Source organism: Symphalangus syndactylus, chromosome 19, assembly GCF_028878055.3.
Source record: "Symphalangus syndactylus isolate Jambi chromosome 19, NHGRI_mSymSyn1-v2.1_pri, whole genome shotgun sequence".
In the NCBI taxonomy this organism is placed as follows: domain Eukaryota; kingdom Metazoa; phylum Chordata; class Mammalia; order Primates; family Hylobatidae; genus Symphalangus; species Symphalangus syndactylus.
In genome coordinates this window covers 70,831,989-70,852,742 of record NC_072434.2, presented here as the reverse complement: position 1 = coordinate 70,852,742, position 20,754 = coordinate 70,831,989, and the positions used below count along the sequence as shown (strand labels likewise).

The window sequence follows — 20,754 nt, the reverse complement described above, 5'->3', positions numbered from 1 at the left end:
ATATGCATTGTTCTATGCACTTTTACATGTATTAACTCATTTAATCCTCATTTTACACATGAAGAAACAATAGCACAGAGAGGCAAAGTAACTTGCTTAAGGTAACATGCAAGAAAGTGTCAGGACCAAGATTCAAACATAGCTAGTCTCAATCTAGAACCTATTTTCTTGACCACTATGCTATCCTGCATCTAGAAAAAGGAAAAAAGGACCGGTTGCGGTGGCTCACGCCTGTAATCCCAGCACTTTGGGAGGCCGAGCCGGGTGGATCACCTGAGGTCAGGAGTTCGAGACCAGCCTGGCCAACATGGTGAAATCCTGTCTCTACTAAAAATACAAAAATTAGCTGTGTATGGTGGCATGCACCTGTAATCCTAGCTACCTGGAAGGCTGATGCGGGGAGAATTGCTTGAACCCGGGAGGTGGAGGTTGCAGTGAGCTGAGATTGTACCACCGTACTCCAACCTGGGTGACAGAGTGAGACTCCATCTCAAAAAAAAAAAAAAGAAAAGAGAAAGAAAACGAAAAAGAAAAAAAGAAAAAAAAGGTTAAAGGTGATTGGTCAGAATCCCCAAGATACGGTTCCTGCCTTCATGGAGCAGGAGTGGATATTCTTATGGCGTATACCTCTTCCTTCAGATCTTTTCTTAAGCATCACCTTTCATAGAAGCTCATCATGAACACCTTATATACAAATAGTTTTCCTTCCCCCCATCCCCACCGTGCATATTCTTCTTATTCTGCTTTATTTTTTCCAGAGTGCTTATCATGACTCGATAGCTGTTTTTGTTTGTCTCCCATCACTAGAATGTACATTCCATGAGAGCAGGGACTTTGACAATTTTGCTTGCTGTTGTATTCTCATTGCCTAGAGCAGGTAGGGACTGCCATGCCGTCAGCACTCTACATATTCAGTGAGTGGTTACTACTTTTTCTCAAATGCACTACATATCTCTTGGTACACAGATGTGTGTATTGTCTACTATTGCTGCTTTACAGTTGTGTTGCATTGTTTGAGACTTTTTAGCAAGATTTTTTGTCATTCACCCCCATGACTTTACTGCCTTTTGTCATTAAGCTTCATTTGCCATGCAGAAGCTTTTATGGTGTCCTGTTAACTATTCTTCACATCTAGGCAAGAGAGTAGAGTGAAAGTAAGTGTCTTTTTTTTTTTTTTTTTTTTTTTGAGACAGAGTCTCGCTGTCGCCCAGGCTGAAGTGCAGTGGCGCTATCTTGGCTCATTGTAGGCTCCGCCCCCCCGGGGTTCACGCCATTCTCCTGCCTCAGCCTCCCGAGTAGCTGGGACTACAGGCACCCGCCATCTCGTCCGGCTAATTTTTTTTTTTTTGTATTTTTAGTAGAGACGGGGTTTCACTGTTTAGCCAGGATGGTCTCGATCTCCTGACCTCGTGATCCGCCCAACTCGGCCTCCCAGAGTGCTGGGATTACAGGTGTGAGCCACCGCGCCCGGCCGAAAGTAAGTGTCTTTAATGCTGGTAGGTGTCTGTTTCACAAGTCTCTTATACAGGCCTGTGGAGGAAAAAGTCAGTTGAGGTTTAGTGATCAGAGATGCATAGTGTTTAAGGATCTGAGATGAAGTGTTTCATAACTGCCATACTTTATCTGTTGCTTCTCATTTTAAGTCTGTTATCCATTTATATGAGATGTAAATCATGGCTGCTTTTGTTAAATAGCAAGGAGGATTAATCTGTCCTCTCTGATTTTTGTTCCTAGTTCATGTTCTTTTTTATTTAATCCCCTGAGATCATCCTTAATTATTATTTTTCAGATGACTTGGACTTTGCAATGTATACATCCAATTCTGAGATTTTTAAATTTAGTGCTTTCTCACTCTCAAAAAGCTTCTCTATTGATTTTTTTTTTTTTTTTGACATGGAGTCTCACTCTGTCGCCCAGGCTGGATGGAGTGCAGTGGCGTGATCTCTGCTCACTGCAAGCTCCGCCTCGTGGGTTCACACCATTCTCCCACCTCAGCCTCCCGAGTAGCTGGGACTACAGGTGTTCGCCACCACACCCAGTTAATTTTTTGTATTTTTAGTAGAGATGGGTTTTCACCATGTTAGCCAGGTGGTCTTGATCTCCTGACCTTGTGATCTGCCCACCTCAGCCTCTCAAAGTGCTGGGATTACAGGCGTGAGCCACCGCGCCCGGCCTCTCTATTGATTTTTCTACTTTCCCTACCCATAGATCCTATCATTCATTCACACCAGAACCTGTAGCCTGATGTTTCTCAAAGTGGGTTACCTGCAACAGAATCCCCTGTTGTTTATTAATAATATAGATTCAGTCTAGATTCCGCATGTATGAGGAGCTTCCTTGTTATTCTAATGTCTTTTTTATGTTTTTGAGGCAGAGTCTTACTCTGTCTGTCAGGCTGAAGTGCAGTGGCGTGGTCACAGCTCACTGCTGCCTCAACCTCCCAGGCTCCAGCAGGCCTCTCACATCAGCCCCCTGAGTAGCTGAGACTGGAGGCACGTGCCCCCATACCCAGTGAATTAAAAAAAAATTTTGAGAGACAGGATCTCCCTATGTTGCCCAGGCTGGTCTCAGACTCCTGGCCTCAAGCTATCCTTCCCACCTTGGCCTTCCAAAGCACTGGGATTACAGGTGTCAGCCATCACACCTGGCCTCTAATGTACACTGGAGTTTGTTTTATCCAGTGGACCCCTCCAACTTTATTCTAGCCCCTCTTGGCCGTTCTGTATTCCCTTTTCCAGCTTAGATCTTGAGGTATTGCATATACCTGCATTCTAGACTTTCAAGGGACTTATTGCTTGCTCTGACAGTCCCTGAATCATTTCCATTGTTTGTTTTTTCCATTCCATTACTACATCAGTCTTTGCCTCAATAGATGTCGGTTCCCTTTCTCTTTTCTTCCAGCACCACAGCACGCCTGGATGAGGATCCAAAATTACGTCTGTCCCCACTCTTCCTCTTTCTTCTCTTTCTTCACTTTCTTCTCCTGGAATGGTCTCCAGTTCTCACAACGTCAGCAAGACTCTCATATGTCTCTCTCCAGTTCTTTCTTTATCTGAGTTCTGGTTTATAGTTTGAATTGTTGCTAGATATTTCTAATTGCACATTCTACCGTCTCTTCAAACTCAACATTACTAAAACTAAATGGATCACTTTTACCCCCAAACCAAGGTCTTTTTCTCTCACTTTGGTTATGAAATAATTATTGATTTGTTTTATTTTTAATTGCAGGCTCTTCAGCAAAAGCCCTTGTCAGTTTAAAAGGTAAGAAGTATAGCATTTTTAGGTATACCATAGCTAAAAGTCTAATTCATTAAATTAATTTGGATATAGTGTTTCCCTTTTCCTTCTAAGTTATGATGCATTATAGCTTTTCAGTATTGGTTTTTACTGATAACCTTAAATTAATATGCTTTTATAGGAGAATTGATCCTCAGTTGTTAGAAATTATTTTTAAAATTTTCTAAAATTATTGATTAAAAACCTTTCTAATTAAACATTCCATAAGTATTTAGATTAAAAGCATTTGTTAAACAACTGCGCTGAGCTATATGTTAGCATAATTATTTGTTTGTTTGTTTTTGAGACAGTCTGTCTCTGTTGCCCAGGCTGGAGTACAGCGGTGCAATCTTGGCTCACTGCAACCTCTGCCTCCCAGGCTCAAGCGATTCTCCTGCCTCAGCCCCCTGAGTAGCTGGGATTACAGGCATGTGCCACCATGCCTGGCTAATTTTTGTATTTTTAGTAGAGAGGGGATTTCACCATGTTGGCCAAGCTGGCCTCAAACTCCTGGCCTCAAGTGATCTGCCCACCTTGGCCTCCCAAAGTGCTGGGATTACAGGCGTGAGCCACTGTGCCCAGCAGATTTTTTGTTTATTTATTTTTTGAGACAGGGTCTTGCTCTGTCGCACAGGCTAGAGTGTGGTGACGTGATTACAGTTCACTGCAGCCTCGACCTCCTGGGCTCAAGTGATCCTCTTGCCTCAGTCTCCCATGTAGCTGGGACCACAGGCACATGCCACCATGCCCAGCTAATTTCTTTGTTTTTTGTAGAGAGGAGGCCTCACTTTGTTGCCCAGGCTGGTCTCGAACTCCTGGGCTCAAGGGATCCTGCTGCCTCATCTTTGCAAAGTGCTGAGATGACAGGCATGAGCCACCACACCTGGCCCGTAATAGCTTATTTTTAAGAGTCTTGCTTTCACTGGGCACGGTGGCTCACGCCTGTAATCCGGGCACTTTGGGAGGCTGAGGCAAGAGGACCACTTGAGCTCAGGAGTTCGAGATCAGCCTGGCTAACATGGTGAAACCCCATCTCTACTAAAAATACAAAATTAGCCAGGAGTGGTGGTGGGCACCTATAATCCTAGCTGCTTGAGAGGCTGAAGCAGGAGAATTGTTTGAACCTGGGAGGCAGAGATTGCCGTAAGCCGAGATCGGGCCACCACACTCCAGTCTGGGAGTCTGGGTGACAGAGTAAGACTGTCTCAAATTTAAAAAAAAAAAAAAAAAAGAACTTGCTTTCTAAGTAATAATGCCCTGCAATAAAAATAAAAGAAGGATAGTACTTTTCTCATTCTAAGAAAAAGTTTGACATGTTCCTTGGTCTCACTATTTCTTTTGGCAGGTACATTAGACTAACCTTTTTAACATAGTTTCTTTAAAATTTTACCCCTTGATTAAGATTCTGGTAGGTCAATAAATTTGGAACCAAGCTAAATATTCTCAAGGTTCATTAGTACTTTTAGTCTTTAAAGCTACTATATTGTGCTTTGGATTGGTGATTTACCAAATTAAATCCTTCTAGCTTGAGAAGACCATTTGTCTTCCAGAACACCCCAGTTTGTTTGCCTAGCAGGATCAACTCCATCCCATCTCTGTTCTTTTGTGATTCTTAAAAATTATTCCTTTATTTTTCTCCCAATATTAAGCTCATTTCTCTTCCCCACCCCCTTTTTTTTTTTTTTTTTTTGAGACTGAGTCTCGCTTTGCCGCCCAGGCTGGAGTGCAGTGGCACAATATCTTGGCTCACTGCAACCTCTGCCTCCTGGGTCAAGTGATTCTTGTGCCTCAGCCTCCTGAGTAGCTGGGACTGCAGGCATGCATCACCACACCTGGCTCATTTTTGTCTTTTTAATAGAGATGGGTTTTCATCATGTTGGCCAGGCTGGTCTTGAACTCCTGACCTCAGGTGATCCTCCCACTTTGGCCTCCCAGTGTGCTGGGATTACAAGTGTGAGCCACTGCACCCGGCACTCATTCGTCTTGATAAATCATTTATATAAGTAATGTACATTTCTTATGGAAGAAATGAGAAAATGCTGATGAGCCACTAGAAGAAAACAAAAATAACCAGCTTGTATATTCATCCCAGTTTTCTATGCCTCTATATAAACATCTTTTTTACAAAAATTAAACTTACCCCTCTTTATTTTCACAATATGTCTAATCATTATAATATGTGTAATCATAATATGTCTATTCGATAGAATTTTTTTCTGGTTGTGTACAACTCTGAAGACATTTCTCTGAATTAAGGAAAACAGAAATAACCACACTGATTTACTTTTTCTTTTTTTGTGAGGGGACAGAGACTCGCTATGTTTCCCAGACTGAAGTGCAGTGGTGCTATCTCGGCTTGCTTCAACCCTGGCTCACTTCGACCCTGGCTCACTTCAACCTTCGCCTCCCAGGTTCCAGCAATTCTCTGCCTCAGCCTCCTGAATAGCTGGGACCACAGGTGCGCGCCACCATGCCCGGCTAATTTTTGTATTTTTTGTAGAGGTGGCATTTCACCATGTTGGGCAGGTTGGTCTCGAACTCATGGCCTCAAATGATCCACCCGCCTCGGCCTCCCAAAGTCCTGGAATTATAGGCATGAGCCATTGCACCTGGCCTAATTTCCTTTTTATATGTCAAATGATTCACGTATTAAAGCAGAAAACATTTAGAAATGTGCTCTAAATACAGGCTGGCGTGGTGGCTCATGCCTGTAATCTCAACACTTCGAGACACTGAGGCGGGTAGGTCACCTGAAGTTTGAGACCAGCCTGGCCAACATGGAGAAACCTTGTCTCTACTAAAAATACAAAAATTAGCTAGGCATGTTGGCACACACCTGTAATCCCACTACTGGGGAGGCTGAGGCAGGAGAACCACTTTAACCTGGGAGGCAGAGGTTGCAGTGAGCCAAGATTGTGCCACTGCACTCCAGCCTGGGCGATGGAGCAAGTACTCTGTCTCACACACAAAGAAAAAGTAAAAAAAGAAATGTGCTCTAAATTCAAGGTTAGAAAAGGCTTTTTCCATTTTTGATTCCCCTGCTTTCAGAATTGTACCAAAAGTTATGAGATAGTTCTTGGCAAGTTGGAATGGAGAAATTATTAAAAATCCAAAAAGAAAGAAAAAGAAGCACGTTTCAGTATGGACATTTAATACTTTCAAGATGCATTGCCTTATCAAATTATTTAGAGTTTGACAGAAAAATACAGAAGAGCTTTTTCATTTATAATAACCTAAAATTATATAGTCAGTATATTTTTCCATATTGGTAAATATTTTAGATATATGGCTGTTATGAAAAAGGCAGTATTCATGGTATGAAATCCTTTGAACTAAGCCAAAATTTTATTAGTATTAATTATTTATTACAGAGGGAAGCTTATCTAACACGTGGAATGAAAAGTACAGTTCTTTACAGAAAACACCTGTTTGGAAAGGCAGGAATACAAGCCCTGCTGTGGAAATGGTAAGGAGTGAGTTTTTCTTACATTTTAGAATAATTCTAGCTAAGTTGTCTGTATTATTGTCATGTGTAAATTCTTGCAGCACAGTAAAAAATTTACAAATTTTTTTCCCAACCTCAAGTGTCATTAAGCACTGTTTGATCTTATTTAGGTAAATTAATCTGTACCCAGTGATAATCTGGTCATCAGTAAGCATTTGTTCAGTAATTGTGTAATAGTTTCTTTAAATAGGAAAAACAAAAAAACTACAACTTATACTTTTATTAGATATGCAAAAAATTTTACATGGCTTTGGTACCTGCAAAAATATATATGTGTGGTAAGGTATTAAAATCTTTCATAGCCAAAAAGAAAAAAAAAGAAATTGTGTAGCTCAAAGGTAAGTGCATTTAGAGGTGGGAAGTAGAGATGAGCATATAATTGACATGACTAACAATTTTAGGAATCCTCTTTCTCTCCTGCCCTACCAGGTAGCCAGGAGGTTTTAAGGGTCTGTCATGTAACAATCCTGGAGTTGGGATAGACAGCAGCAGTCACAGTAGCCTGGGCAGCTGACCACAGTGAATGTGAGGGGCTTTCCTCACTGTCAATTCCATCATCTTCATTCCCTTCCTCTTCTCTGCTTGTGGTCATGGAAGGGGGGCAGTGTAGAATGGAATTCCTGTCAGGGCTATAGAGTATCAAGACTCTGAGTGGGTTTAATTTCTTTTTGTTTTTCTTTTTTTGAGATGAGGTCTCGCTCTGTCGCCCAGGCTGGTCAGGAACTCCCAGGCTCAAGCGATCCTCACTGCTCAGCCTCCCGAGTAGCTGGGACTACAGGTGTGTGCCACCATGTCCAGCTAATTTAAAAAATTTTTTTTTTGTAGAGATGGGGTCTCCTTGTGTTGCCCAGGCTGGTTTCCAGCTCCTGGGCTCAAGTGATCCTCCTGCCTTGGCCTTCCAAAGTGCTGGGATTATAGGCATGAGCCACTGTGCCCAGCCAGAGTGGGTTTAATTTCAAGGGTTCATAGACCCGAGTGGATGTTGCCCATATGTTGTTAGCCCTCTGCACCTGTTTCTCTTCCAAATAGCCATGAGGGGTGGGAGAAGGCTTTGAAAAGGATGTAGGTCTTATTGGGATATTATTTCTTTTTCTCTCTATTAATGAAACCTCTGAACCTAGGGTGAACTGTAAAATCTTTCCTATTACAGACCCTTAAGTGTATGATGTACTTTTGGTACTGAAACAATTTTAGTTCTATGGGTAATTATCAGATATCTATCATATGTATCTTGTATTCTTATTTACAAATGAAAATTCGGTTAACAATTTTTGACAGCAGATCTAGTATAATAATATACACATTTAGGCTTACTCTTCTAGAGTGATTTAGAATCTTTGGCCCAGCCCAGCCCTGTGCAGCAGACATATCATGTCACACACCCAATTGGTATTAACCCAAGCACCAACATAATTGGAACTGGAATTTCCGGAACGTATTTTCCTATCATCACTGTCCAAGGCTGCCAGTGTACTAAGGAGACTTGGGGTTCAAGTTTTACTTTATTCATCAGCTAGGTATTTCATTCATAAGCAACTTGCATAAATACATCTTACTGCTTTCTAAATCTGAGATTATTTATATTTGGCTTTGTGTGCTTTGTGTTGCCCATACTTTATCCTTCCATACTGCTGATAATCCAGAGTTAGCTCAGTTATCCAAGTATAGAATTGTATTTTGGAACAAAAATGGGAGGGTTCAGCTTTTTCATTAAATGAAAACATTTCTATCATAGCCTTTCAGAAATTCAAAACGAAGTCGACTTTTTTCTGATGAAGATGATAGGCAAATAAATACAAGGTCACCTAAAAGAAACCAGAGGGTTGCAATGGTTCCACAGGTATGTGTGTGCTAAAATTTTGTTTCATTGGAAAGGAAGTAAGCAAATGCTCAACCTAATAAAGTTTATATTTCTGTTACATTTTGAGTAACAAATTCTTTTCTTTAAATTCATACTGCTACTCTGGTCCTATTTTAGTTACCTGGAAAACGTTATTTTTTTTTATCAACTTTAAAACAGGATAGAAAGCCAGTCATTAGTCCTAAAAATGCACACTTTTCTTTTAAGCATGGAAATAGTGGAAGAATTTGGCAACATGGAATCAATTTGTAGGTTTGCACAGAAATAAGAGGGAAGAAATGTTTTACTTGATCACCAAAAGTACATTGAAGACTTCCTTTATCCAAGAGAGGGAAAAAAAAAAAAAATTTTATATATATATATATTTTGAGATGGAGTCTCACTCTGTCGCCGAGGCTGGAGTACAGTGGCGTGATCTCTGCTTACTGCTACCTTTGCCTCCCGGGTTCAAGTGATTCTCCTGCCTCAGCCTCTCGAGTAGCTGGGATTACAGGCTCACACCACCACGCCCAGCTGATTTTTATATTTTAGTAGAGACAGGGTTTCACCATGTTGGCCAGGCTGGTCTTGAACTCCTGACCTCAAGTGATCTGCCCACCTCGGCCTCCCAAAGTGCTGGGATTACAGTCGTGAGCCACTGCACCCTGCTGAGAGGAAGATATTTAGCATGAAATCATATCTCCTTATTTGATTTTGGCATTTAAAAACTCATAGTGGGCTGGGAACGGTGGCTTATGAGTATAATTACAGCACTTTGGGAAGCCAAAGTGAGTGCATCCTTTGAGGCCAGGAGTTCGAGACCAGCCTGGCCAACATGGCGAAACCCTGTCTCTACTAAACATACAAAAAAACTAGCTAGCATGGTGGCACACGCCTGTAATCTCAGCTACTTGAGAGGCTGAGGCATGAGAATCGTTTGAAACCAGGAGGCTGAGGTTGCAGTGAGCCAAGATCATGCCACTGCACTCCAGCCTGGGCAACAGAGCAAGACTCTGTCTCAAAAAAAAAAAAAAAAAAAGACATGTAAAAATCAAAGGAATGAAAATTGGATAGGGAAATATTAACTTTAAGGGTAATGTAGGCTGGGCGCGGTGGCTCACGCTTGTAATCCCAGCACTTTGGGAGGCCGAGGCGGGCGGATCACGAGGTCAGGAGATCGAGACCACGGTGAAACCCCGTCTCTACTAAAAATACAAAAAAATTAGCCGGGCGTGGTAGCGGGCGCCTGTAGTCCCAGCTACTCGAAGAGGCTGAGGCAGGAGAATGGCGTGAACCCGGGAGGCGGAGCTAGCAGTGAGCCGAGATTGCGCCACTGCACTCCAGCCTGGGCGACATAGCGAGACTCCGTCTCAAAAAAAAAAAAAGGGTAATGTAATTTTTGTCTTACCCAATTTATAACTTCTGATATAATCATTCCCTATTTCTCTTTCATTATTTTCCAAAGTCTTATAAAACAAGATTTTCTAGTATAATGGATGGTAGAGGTGATATTCTCAACCAAGAATTTAGCATTAGGTTTTTTTTTTTGAGACAGAATTTTGCTTTTGTTGCCCAGTTGGAGTGCAGTGGTGTGATCTCAGCTCACTGCAACCTCCACCTCCTGGGTTCAAGCGATTCTCCTGCCTTAGCCTCCCGAGTAGCTGGGATTACAGGCATGTGCCACCACGCCTGGCTAATTTTGTATTTTTAGTAGAGACGGGGTTTCTCCATGTTGATCAGGCTGATCTTGAACTCCCGACCTCAGGTGATCCACCCACCTCGGCCTCCCAAAGTGCTGGGATTACAGGCGTGAGCCACTGCTCCCAGCCAGGTTTTTTTTTTTTTTGGACTGCATTGGCATGATCTCGGCTCACTGCAATCTCTGCCTCCCATAACTGAAGTGATTCTTGTCCCTCAGCCTCTTGAGTACCTGGGAGACTATAGGCACGCACCACCACACCTGGCTAATTTTTGTATTTTCAGTAGAGACAGGGTTTTGCCACATTGGCCAGGCTGGTCTCAAACTCCTGACCTCAAGCAATCCACTCACCTCAGCCTCCTAAACTGCTAGGATTATAGGCGTGAGCCACCACACCCGACCCAAGGATTTAGCATTAAATAAATTAAAAGCATGACCAGCAATCTACCCTACCAATAAAAACTCTTAAATGCCTTATGATAATTTTAAATAGGAAAATATGTTCATGTTCTGTAGAATGAACAAAAATGTATCTTGAACTTCAAAACAAAAGTTGTCAAGGACAAGTGCACATAAGCATCTAATAATTTGATCTTGTAATCCCAGCACTTTGGGAGGCCAAGGCAGGCAGATCACTTGATGTCAAGAGTTTGAGACCGGTCTGGCCAACATGGCAAAATGCCATCTCTACAGTAAATACAAAAATTAGTTGGGCATGGTGGCACACACCTGTAATCCCAGCTACTCACTTGAACCTGGGAGGCAGAGGTTGCAGTGAGCCGAGATCACAGCTGTACACTCCAGCAAGGGTGACAGAACAAGAGTCTGTCTCAAAAAATAAATTAACTAAAATTTAAAAATAATAATAATTTGATCTTGTTGAAACTAAAATGCAGTGTGCATTTCTTAGCTAAGTTAGCTGTTGTATACAAGGTTGAATGAACAAGAAATAGTTAAATAACAATTTTGTTAGCTAGACTTTGGAATAGTTATGTTACTAGGATAATCTAGATGATTCACAAACATACATAAAACTGATTTTTATGACTGTGACGCTGTCCTGTCGCAACTCTATCCACTGCCTTCCTTCCTGAGCACATCACTCCTTCTGGGACTATTTTACAGAGCCCTTTTTAGCAATACAGGTAATTCTGAGCAATACAGAACAAATATAATGTAGGATAAACATGATATGAGACTTCTTCAAATATGTGAAAAGTTTTTATATCCTCTGAGTTTTCTCTTTAGTAGTTGTAGCATCTCTAGTTCTTTCCATCTTCATTTACCTGACATGGCTTGTTCCCTTACCCTCCTTAGTCATATCTTCTAAATCTCTTGCATTTTGTCTATATGTTTATTTAAAGAACACCACCCAGAGCTGAAAAATTATGAAAACTAACTTTTACTAATTACTTATGTGTTGAGTCCTGTTCTAAGCACTTCATAGATATTACTTTGATTTAATCTTCAACAACCCCTATGAGATAGGTTACTGTTACATTATTTCCCACTTTGTAGATGAGAAAACAGATACAGATAAGTATCTTGCCCAAGAACTCAAAGCTAGGAAGTAAAGGCTAGTAACAGTCAGGCAGCCTGTCTCCAGAGTCCTACTTTAAAAAGAAAAAAAACGAGCTTTTTTGAGATAGACTTTACATATACAAATCATATATTTAAAGCATACAGTTTGGCTGGGCAGTGGCTCATTTTGAGAGGCCAAAGTGGGAGGATCACTTGAGCTCAGGAGTTTGAGACCAGCTTGGGCAACAGAGTGGGACCCTGTCTCTACAAAAAAATTTTTTTAAAAAATTAGCCACGCATGGTGGTGGGCACCTGTGGTACCAGCTGCTTGGGAGGCCAAAGTGGGAGGATCACTTCAGCCCAGGAGATTGAGGCTGTAGTGAGCTATGATCAGACCACTGCAGTCCAGCCTGGGCAATAGAACAGAGACCCTGTCAGTTTTAATAATTTATGTTTCTGGTCTGGTGCAGTGGTGCCCGCCTGTGGCACTTTGGGAGGCTAAGGCAGGTGGATGGCTTAAGCTCAGGAGTTCCAGACTGGCCTGGGCAACATGGCGAAACCCCATCTCTACCAAAAATACAAAAATTAGCTGGGTGTGGTGGCACACGCCTGTAGTCCCAGCTACTCAGGAGGCTGAGACAGGAGAATCACTTGAATCTGGGAGGTGGAAGCTGCAGTGAGCCAAAATTGCGCCACTACACTCCAGCCTGGGTGACAGAGTGAGACCCTGTTTCAATCAATCAATAAAAGATTCCCTCTAAAAATTTGAATCTATTTTCCCATACCCAACAGGCGAGTCCTTAATATAGTTTTATATACGATGAGCTGCTAATATCCTATATACCCTATTTAAAAATCTGGGTCAATAATGTAGTAGAAAGAACACTTTTTGTGATAAGAATATTTTATAGTAATTTGGTTATTTATGCTAAACATCTCCTCACTTATAAATTTTTTCTTTTTTCTTCTTTTTACATTTAAATTTTTTTTTTTCTCCTGAGAATGGTCACTGAGGGAAAACAAAGAAAAGCAAAGTTATTTTTCTAAATGCAGTGTGATATCCTCAATTGGTTTCTGGAACAGAAAAAGGACGTTAGTGAAAAAACTGGTAAAATCCAAATAAAGCCTGTAGTTTAGTTAATAGTATTGCACTAGTTTTGACAAATATACCAAAATTACTATAAGATATTAAGGTTAGGGAAAGCTAGGTGGAGGGCATGTAGGAGTATGTACTATCTTTGCAACTTGCCTGTAAATCTACAACTTTTCCAAAATACAACGTTTATAATAAAAATTTTAAAATTTTGACCCTAACTCACCATCCCAATATGTACTTCCCTCATACAGTGGTAGCCACTATAGTTTGATTATCCTTTTGAGACCTTTTAAATATACTTTTAATGTATTCATAGAAAATATATAATGTTGTTAAACGTATGTATATTTTTTCTTTTTCTAAATGTATGTATTCTAAAAATTACATTTGTAGTATCATTTTCATGGTATTGTGCCATGTGTCTGTAATTTTTTCACTGTCTTTTTTTGAGATCTGGCCATGTTGATTGATTGAGATAGATAGATCGGATTCAATGTTTCATTTCTTTTTACTGTTGAATAGTATTCAATTTTATATCGTTATTTATAAATTCTCCCATTTGGGAGCATTTAAATTGTTTGTAAATTTTTACTTTGACAAATAGTGCTGCAGTGAACATCCTGAGCATGTTTATATAAATCTGCAAGTTTTCTTCTAGGACAGATGCCTAAGATGTGGAATTCCTGGATCGTAGAATATGTGCATTTAAAGTTTTTAAAGCAGTACCAAGTACTCTCCAAATAAATTGAATTGGGACTGTGCACAGTGGCTCACACCTGTAATAGCAGCACTTCGGGAGCCCAAGGTGGGCAGATCACCTGAGGTCAGGAGTTCAAGACCAGCCTGGCCAACATGGCGAAACCCCATCTCTACTAAAAATAGAAAAATTAGCCAGGCGTGGTGGCATGTGCCTGTAGTCCCAGCTACTCGGGAGGCTGAGGCACGAGAATAGGTGGAACCTGGGAGGCGAAGGCTGCAGTGAGCCGCGATCGTGTCAGTACGCTGCAGCCTAGGTGACAGAGCAAGAAAAAAATAAAAAAAAAAAAGGAAAGAAATTGTACTGGTTTATATATATTAGAGTTCCTATTTTCCAAATGCCTCCAACTCAGTACAGAACCAAGCATCTAGATTTTTGCTAATCTGATACATAGAAATAGCCTCGGCTGGGCACGGTGGCTCATGCCTGTGATCCCAGCACTTTGGGAGGCCGAGGCGGACGGATCACGAGGTCAGGAGATCAAGACCATCCTGGCTAACAGGATGAAACCCTGTCTCTATGAAAAATACAAAAAATTAGCCGGGCATGGTGGCGGGCGCCTGTAGTCCCAGCTACTCGGGAGGCTGAGACAGGAGAATGGCATGAACCCGGGAGGCAGAGCAGTGAGCTGAGATCGTGCCACTGTGCTCCAGCCTGGGCAACAGAGCGAGACTCCATCTCAAAAAAAAGAAATAGCCTCTCACTTGTTTTAGTTGGCATTTTATATAAGAGCAAAGTTGAGACACTTTTCATATGTTTAAAAATGATTTCTTTCCTTTTCTGTAAACTGTTTATGCCTTTTTCCCATTTTTCTATTGGATTGTGGGTCATTTTGTTACTAGTTTATAAGAATTTTGTATATATTAAAAATATTGGCCCTTTGAATGTTTATAATGGCTGTAATTTTTTTTAGAGTTTATAGTTTGTCTTTTGACTTTGTTTCTGTATTTTTTAACATAGGGGATTTTAAAATATTTTAAGGGTCAAATGTAACTTTCTTACCTTTTAATGACTTCTTGAGTTTGTCATGCTCAGAAAGACCTTTTCTACACTAAAATGTATCGTTTTAGAATTCTCTCATATTTCTTATTTCTTTTTTTGGTTTAAATCTTCAGTACATCTGGAATTTATGTTACAGTAAGGGATGAAGTAAGATTGCAACCTAGCTTCCCCCCCCGCCCCCCGCACCGGAAGACTACTTAGTTATCCTAGTAACATTTATTGGGTAATCCATCTTTTTAAACATTGATTTAAAATGCTGCCTTCATCAAAGCTAAATTCGTATAAGTATTTGGGATTACTTCTAGGCTTTCTATTTCTGCATCTAGCATATCTCTATATGTGCTAGTATCAAATTATTTTGGCTGGGCATGGCAGCTTATACCTGTAATCCTAGTTCTTTGGGAGGCTGAGGCAGGAAGATCGCTTGAGCCCAGGAGTTTGGGACCAACCTGGTAACATAGCGAGAGCCCGTCTCCACAAAAAATACATGAATTAGCCCAGTGTGGTGGCACATGCCTGCAGTCCCAGCTACTTGGGAGGTTCAGGTGGGAGGATGGCTTGAGCCCAGGAGGTCAAGGCTGTAGTGAGCAATGTTTGCACCACTGCACTTCAGCCTAAGTGACAGAGAGAGAGACCCTTTCTCAAAAGAACAAACAAAACCAAAACACACACACACACACAATTGGTTTAACATGACTTTATACTGTGTTTTAATGCCTGGTAAGATATTATCACATATTCTTTTTTTAAGATTTTTTTCCTTTTCTTTTTTTTTTGACACGGAGTCTCACTCTGTCGCCCAGGCTGGAGTGCAGTGGTGTGATCTCTGCTCACTGCAACCTCCGCCTCCCAGGTTCAAGCTATTCTTCTGCCTCAGCCTCCCGAGTAGCTGGGATTAGAGGCACAGCCACCACGCCCGGCTAATTTTTGTATTTTTAGTAGAGATGGGGTTTCACTATATTGGCCAGGCTGTCTCGAACTCCTGACCTTGTGATCCGTCCGCCTTGGCCTCCCAAAGTACTGAGATCACAGGCATGAGCCACTGTGCCCAGCCTAAGATTTTTTCCTAAATATTTTTGTGCATTTATTTTTCCATGTAGACTTTAGAATCAACTTGACTAGGAAAAAAAAATCCTGTTGGCATTTTGACTGGGATTGGACTAATATTATAAATTAATTTATGGGAAATGATATCTATAGGTAACATTGAGACTACCTAAGAACTGATTGTAGTTCCACTTAGTTAAGTTCTTAGTATTCCACAGTAGACTTAAACATTTTTTTCCATATCAGTCTTGCATGTTTCTTAAGTATATTCCTACATATTTAATAGTTTCTTGTTCATGTCAATTTTTTTGCTGTTATAAACGGGATATAAACTCTTATGGCCTGTCCAGTTATTATTTACATATAGTGATTTTTTTGAATTGTGGTTTTTGTATATCAACTTTGTATTTACCCGTTTCATTAAATTTTCTTATTGTTTTTAATTGTTACAGTTGATTTTCTTGAGTTTTCACCTACAAGGAAATGGTAGTTTTATCTTCTTTCTAAATTTTATTCTTCTTACCTGATTGGCCAACTCCTTCAAAACAGTGTTATGAAATAGCGGTGATAGTTGAAATCTTTGTCATACTAGGTTAGTGGTGGTAGTTGACATATTTGTCGTTCTCATCGTCTTTTAATATTATGATACTGGTTTTTGGGTTGGAGTGGGGAGAAATGTTTTATTGGGTTAAAAAAGTATACATCTAAGCTGGGCGCTGTGGCTCACACCTGTATTCCCAGCACTTTGGGAGGCTGAGGCAGGCGGATTACCTGAGGTCAGGAGTTCGAGACCAGCCTGGCCAACATGGTGAAACCCCGTCTCTACTAAAAATACAAAAATTAGCTGGGTGTGGTGGCACGCGCCTATAGTCCCAGCTACTTGGGAGGCTGAGGCAAGAGAATAGCTTGAACCCAGGAGGCAGAGGTTGCAGTGAGCCGAGATTGTGCCACTGCATTCCAGCCTGGGCAACAGAGCAAGACTGTCAAAAAAAAAAAAAAAAGCAATAATCAAAAATAATCAGAGTGTTTAAAACAGCAACAAAATTCCACATTGAATATCGGTGAATCTTTTTGAGCACTTAAACATAATTTACCTTTTGCAAATTTATTCAGGGTTATAAATGTTCATTTTTACTTAATGGAGCCATAAATTAATCTCTCTTTTTTTTATCATATAGAAATTTACAGCAACAATGTCAACACCAGATAAGAAAGCTTCACAGAAGATTGGTTTTCGATTACGTAATCTGCTCAAGCTTCCTAAAGCACATAAATGGTGTATATATGAGTGGTTCTATTCGAATATAGATAAGTATGTATCATGGCTTATATTACAAATATTACTTGAATCAGAAACTTAAGTTTTTCAAGTGTTTTAAGCTACAACATTTTCTATAGGTCTATTTTGATCTTATTTTTCCCTGAATTCATTTTTCTATTCCACATTCCAGTTGGATCTGTTCTATTTGTCATAGTTTTCTTCCCCGTTATCCTTTTTGGGGAAGAAAACTGTACATCTTTGTGAAGAATTGTTTAGAGTATAATTTCTGTGTTATAATTCTTAAAGACTATGGAGTAGAGATACCTTAAAACACCATTATTTGCAATGAATGAGATTCATTTTACAATTGAAATGTTAAGTGCTGGTATAATCATAGAGAAACCATTACTAATGGTAAAAATGGCTTCAGATTTTTAGGAGGGTAGTCTTTCTAGTTTGGATATGGTACTTTAAGCACGTTAGGTATACACATATGCTTAAGTATGACATAGTATGAGATTTGGCTGAAATACAATTATTCAACAATGGAATTTACTGAGGAAAAGTTCTTACTTATAATCCTTCCTCATATGCTAGTCATTGCTGCTTGCTCTGCTGGATATTTATATTTACTTCCCTTCTCTGTTTTCTATACCAATTGCCTACTCTGGAGCTTGTGAATCTCATGAGTGTTCATATTTGAGCCCAAGGTATTTATGTATCATTGCCAACACTGGTTCCTGGTTTCCCAGACCCATGAATAGAATTGTTTTATTTTTGTCCATAGGCCTAAGAGAGTTTTCAGGGTGTCTCAGTGTGATCTGAGTTCTTCTGGGATCCCCCAAGCTAATCTAACCCTCTGGAGTCCTCCAGTGTCCCAAGACTGGTTTAATTCCAAAGAGGACTCCTTGGTGATGGTATTCCTTTGGGACAAAGATACCTTGTATCTAACTTGGTTTATCTTCACCTGATATAAGGCCAGGGCCAGGATAGCCTCCCAAAGGATATACCTGTGTAAGAGATTGAATAAAAATCAGTGTCTCTTGGAATCACAACACAAATAATATTTCCTGAGCAATTTTTACATGACATTAGATGTTTCACAAATGCCAAGGATTTAGTTTTAGCACTTTGAATTTGTGCCAGTTTATATATATATATATATATATATATATGGGGTAGAAGTGAAAGTTTAGCATTTTATGATTTTATGTGTTTTAAGAAAGTAACACATTGTATGTAACCATTAAAATACTATTTCTGTTTTACAGACCGCTTTTTGAAGGTGATAATGACTTCTGTGTATGTCTAAAGGAATCTTTTCCTAATTTGAAAACAAGAAAGTTAACAAGAGTAGAGTGGGGAAAAATTAGGCGGCTTATGGGAAAACCACGGAGGTAAAAATAATGTTTTTGTTTAAAATAAAATCAAGCCAGGAGCAGTGCATGTACTTATAATCCCAGTTACTTGGAAGGCTAAGATGGGGTATTTGCTTAAGGCCAGGGGTTCAGGGCTGTAGTATGCTGTGATTACACCTGTGACTAGTCACTGCACTCTAGCCTGGGCAACACAGTGAGACCATTCCTCTAAAAAAGAATTAAAAAATAAAATCAATAAATAATAGTTGTTAGTATCATTACTACATTGATTTTTTTTAATCTTTAAAATGACTAGTACCAAAACATAACTTTTCAGAATAATTGATTATATGTTAAATATATCCTGCTAACCAACTTTAATGTAGGTGCTGTTTATACATTTGCATCTTTTAATTAAATGCACAATTTCATTTTTGTTGGAATCACAGGATTTGAACATAATTTTTTAGTTTTACATTACCTATGTCCCTCTGTGTTCCAAAAAATATTTAAGAATGTCCTAAAAAGTATTTAAGGATGCCATAAAGTTCTGTGTACATTTTTGTTCTCTTTTGTGAAATCCTTTACAATCTCAGGAGCCTTCCCAGAAGTGCCTATTTTACTTTGTATAAAAGTAGAAAACAAATTAATCTATCTAATATGTTACTTCCTGAGAATTGCTCTTCATGTGAAATGATTTTTTCTTTTCCAGTGTTATCCTGGTAACACATTAGAAAACCTTATATTACTTTTGAGTGAAAATTGGAAATCCGTTAGAAGAAGAATTAGATCATTAGTTCAGACATTATGTCTGTCTGCTTGGTAAAAAGTATGTGCAAGACTTTTTCATTTTAAATGGTGGGAAAGTTCAAGGAAGGTCTGTAAATATAAAGTGATTTGGACAAATAGAAATGGAATTTAGATTTGATGATTTCTTTAGATGGTGATGAAATACAAAGAGAACTTTTAATCAAACTGCCAATTTTTTTGTATTAAAAGACCTTGATGATGATGTTTTTAATATTTCTTATAATAACAAAATTAAAATTTGGTATGTTATTTAGTGTGTTTCATACTCATAATTTATGGCCTTTGGTAATTATAGTAGCCATTTGGTGACTTTTTGCTATCATTTTGCGTGTTTGAGCAAATTGAGTTACACTATTTCTAATTATTGTCCATCAGAGTGGGATATTGGTCACTATTTACTGTTTTGTCATAATTCTGTAGTTTGAGTGTTGTAATATTTCCCTTGTTAATTATCTTCTATTCTCTTACCATAACATTATTTAACCTTATAGTCCTTTAATTCATCAAGGTTAATTAATAGTTGAAGTCTTTTTTCAATAAAATATGTAGTTTTTCTTTCTTTGAGGAAGTCCAGGTATAATACAAATCATTGATACAATAGACCTTAAAATATCTTAATTTTAAAAATCAATTGGTGAAACTCCATCCAGTTGGAAGACAAAAAGGAAGAAACAAAGAAAGATAAACTACCAGGAAGGAACTTAAGAGGAAATATGCAAGATACATATGAACAAATGTTAAGACATACAGGATCTTGGAAAAGAAGACTCAACATCTTAAATTAGTCTATAAGTTAAAATCAGTCCCAATAAAAATATTAACAGGCCTTTTTTGTTGTTGTTGTTGAGACAGAGTCTTGCTCTTTCACCCAGGCTGGAGTGCAGTGGCGTGATCTCAGCTCACTGCAGCCTCCGCCTTCTGGGTTCAAGTGATTCTCCTGCCTCAGCCTCCTGAGTAGCTGGGGTTATAGGTGCTCGCCACCTCGCCCAGCTAATTTTTGTATTTTTAGTAGAGACAAGGTTTTGCCATGTTGGCCAGGCTGGTTTTGAACTCCTGACCTCAGGTGATCCACCCGCCTCAGCCTCCCAAAGTGCTAGGATTACAGGTGTGAGCCACTACACCTGGCCTCTTTTTTTAATTAGATGAGTTAATTCTAAAATTCACATTTAAGAGGGGAGAAATCAAGCAGGAAAATTCTGAAAAAGCAAGGTAATGAAGAGAGACTCCATTTTAAAGAGCACTTTAAAATAGATTATAAAGGCCGGGTGCGGTGGCTCACACCTGTAATCCCAGCTCTCAGGGAGGCAAGAGGCGGGAGGATAGCTTGAGCCCAGGAGTTCGAGACCTGTCTGGGCAATATAGCAAGACCCCGTTCTCCCGAAAAAGAAAAAAAAATAAAATAAAATAAAATAGATTATAAAGTGATCATAATTAAAGCAGAGTGGTAGTGGTGCATAAATAGAAAGATGAATGAAAAAGAAGAGAAAATCCAGATACAGTCACAGATGTCTATGGGAATTTAGTATAATAGTTGCAATGGTTGACTCTCAAGTACATGGTGAAGAAGAGGATGGATTGTTTA

At 39.6% G+C, this 20,754-nt stretch overlaps 1 protein-coding gene across 9 annotated transcripts in view; it reads left to right on the top strand.

Moving 5' to 3' along the window:
* Positions 1-20,754, top strand: part of LIN9 (lin-9 DREAM MuvB core complex component) — a 91,113-nt gene that overhangs the window by 5,662 nt on the left and 64,697 nt on the right. For 5 of the 9 annotated variants that reach the window (XM_055234096.1, XM_055234093.2, XM_055234094.2 and 2 more), the window contains exons 2-6: positions 3,229-3,261; positions 6,648-6,742; positions 8,517-8,621; positions 16,922-17,055; positions 18,276-18,401. In XM_055234096.1, coding sequence (XP_055090071.1) covers positions 6,740-6,742; positions 8,517-8,621; positions 16,922-17,055; positions 18,276-18,401 — 368 coding nt within the window. In that variant the 5' untranslated portion in view covers positions 3,229-3,261; positions 6,648-6,739. Of the gene's footprint in view, positions 1-1,359; positions 1,478-3,228; positions 3,262-5,596; positions 5,735-6,647; positions 6,743-8,516; positions 8,622-16,921; positions 17,056-18,275; positions 18,402-20,754 lie in introns of those variants that run through there. The other 4 variants (XM_063613374.1, XM_055234097.2, XM_055234095.2 and 1 more) reach the window with 4 other exon arrangements.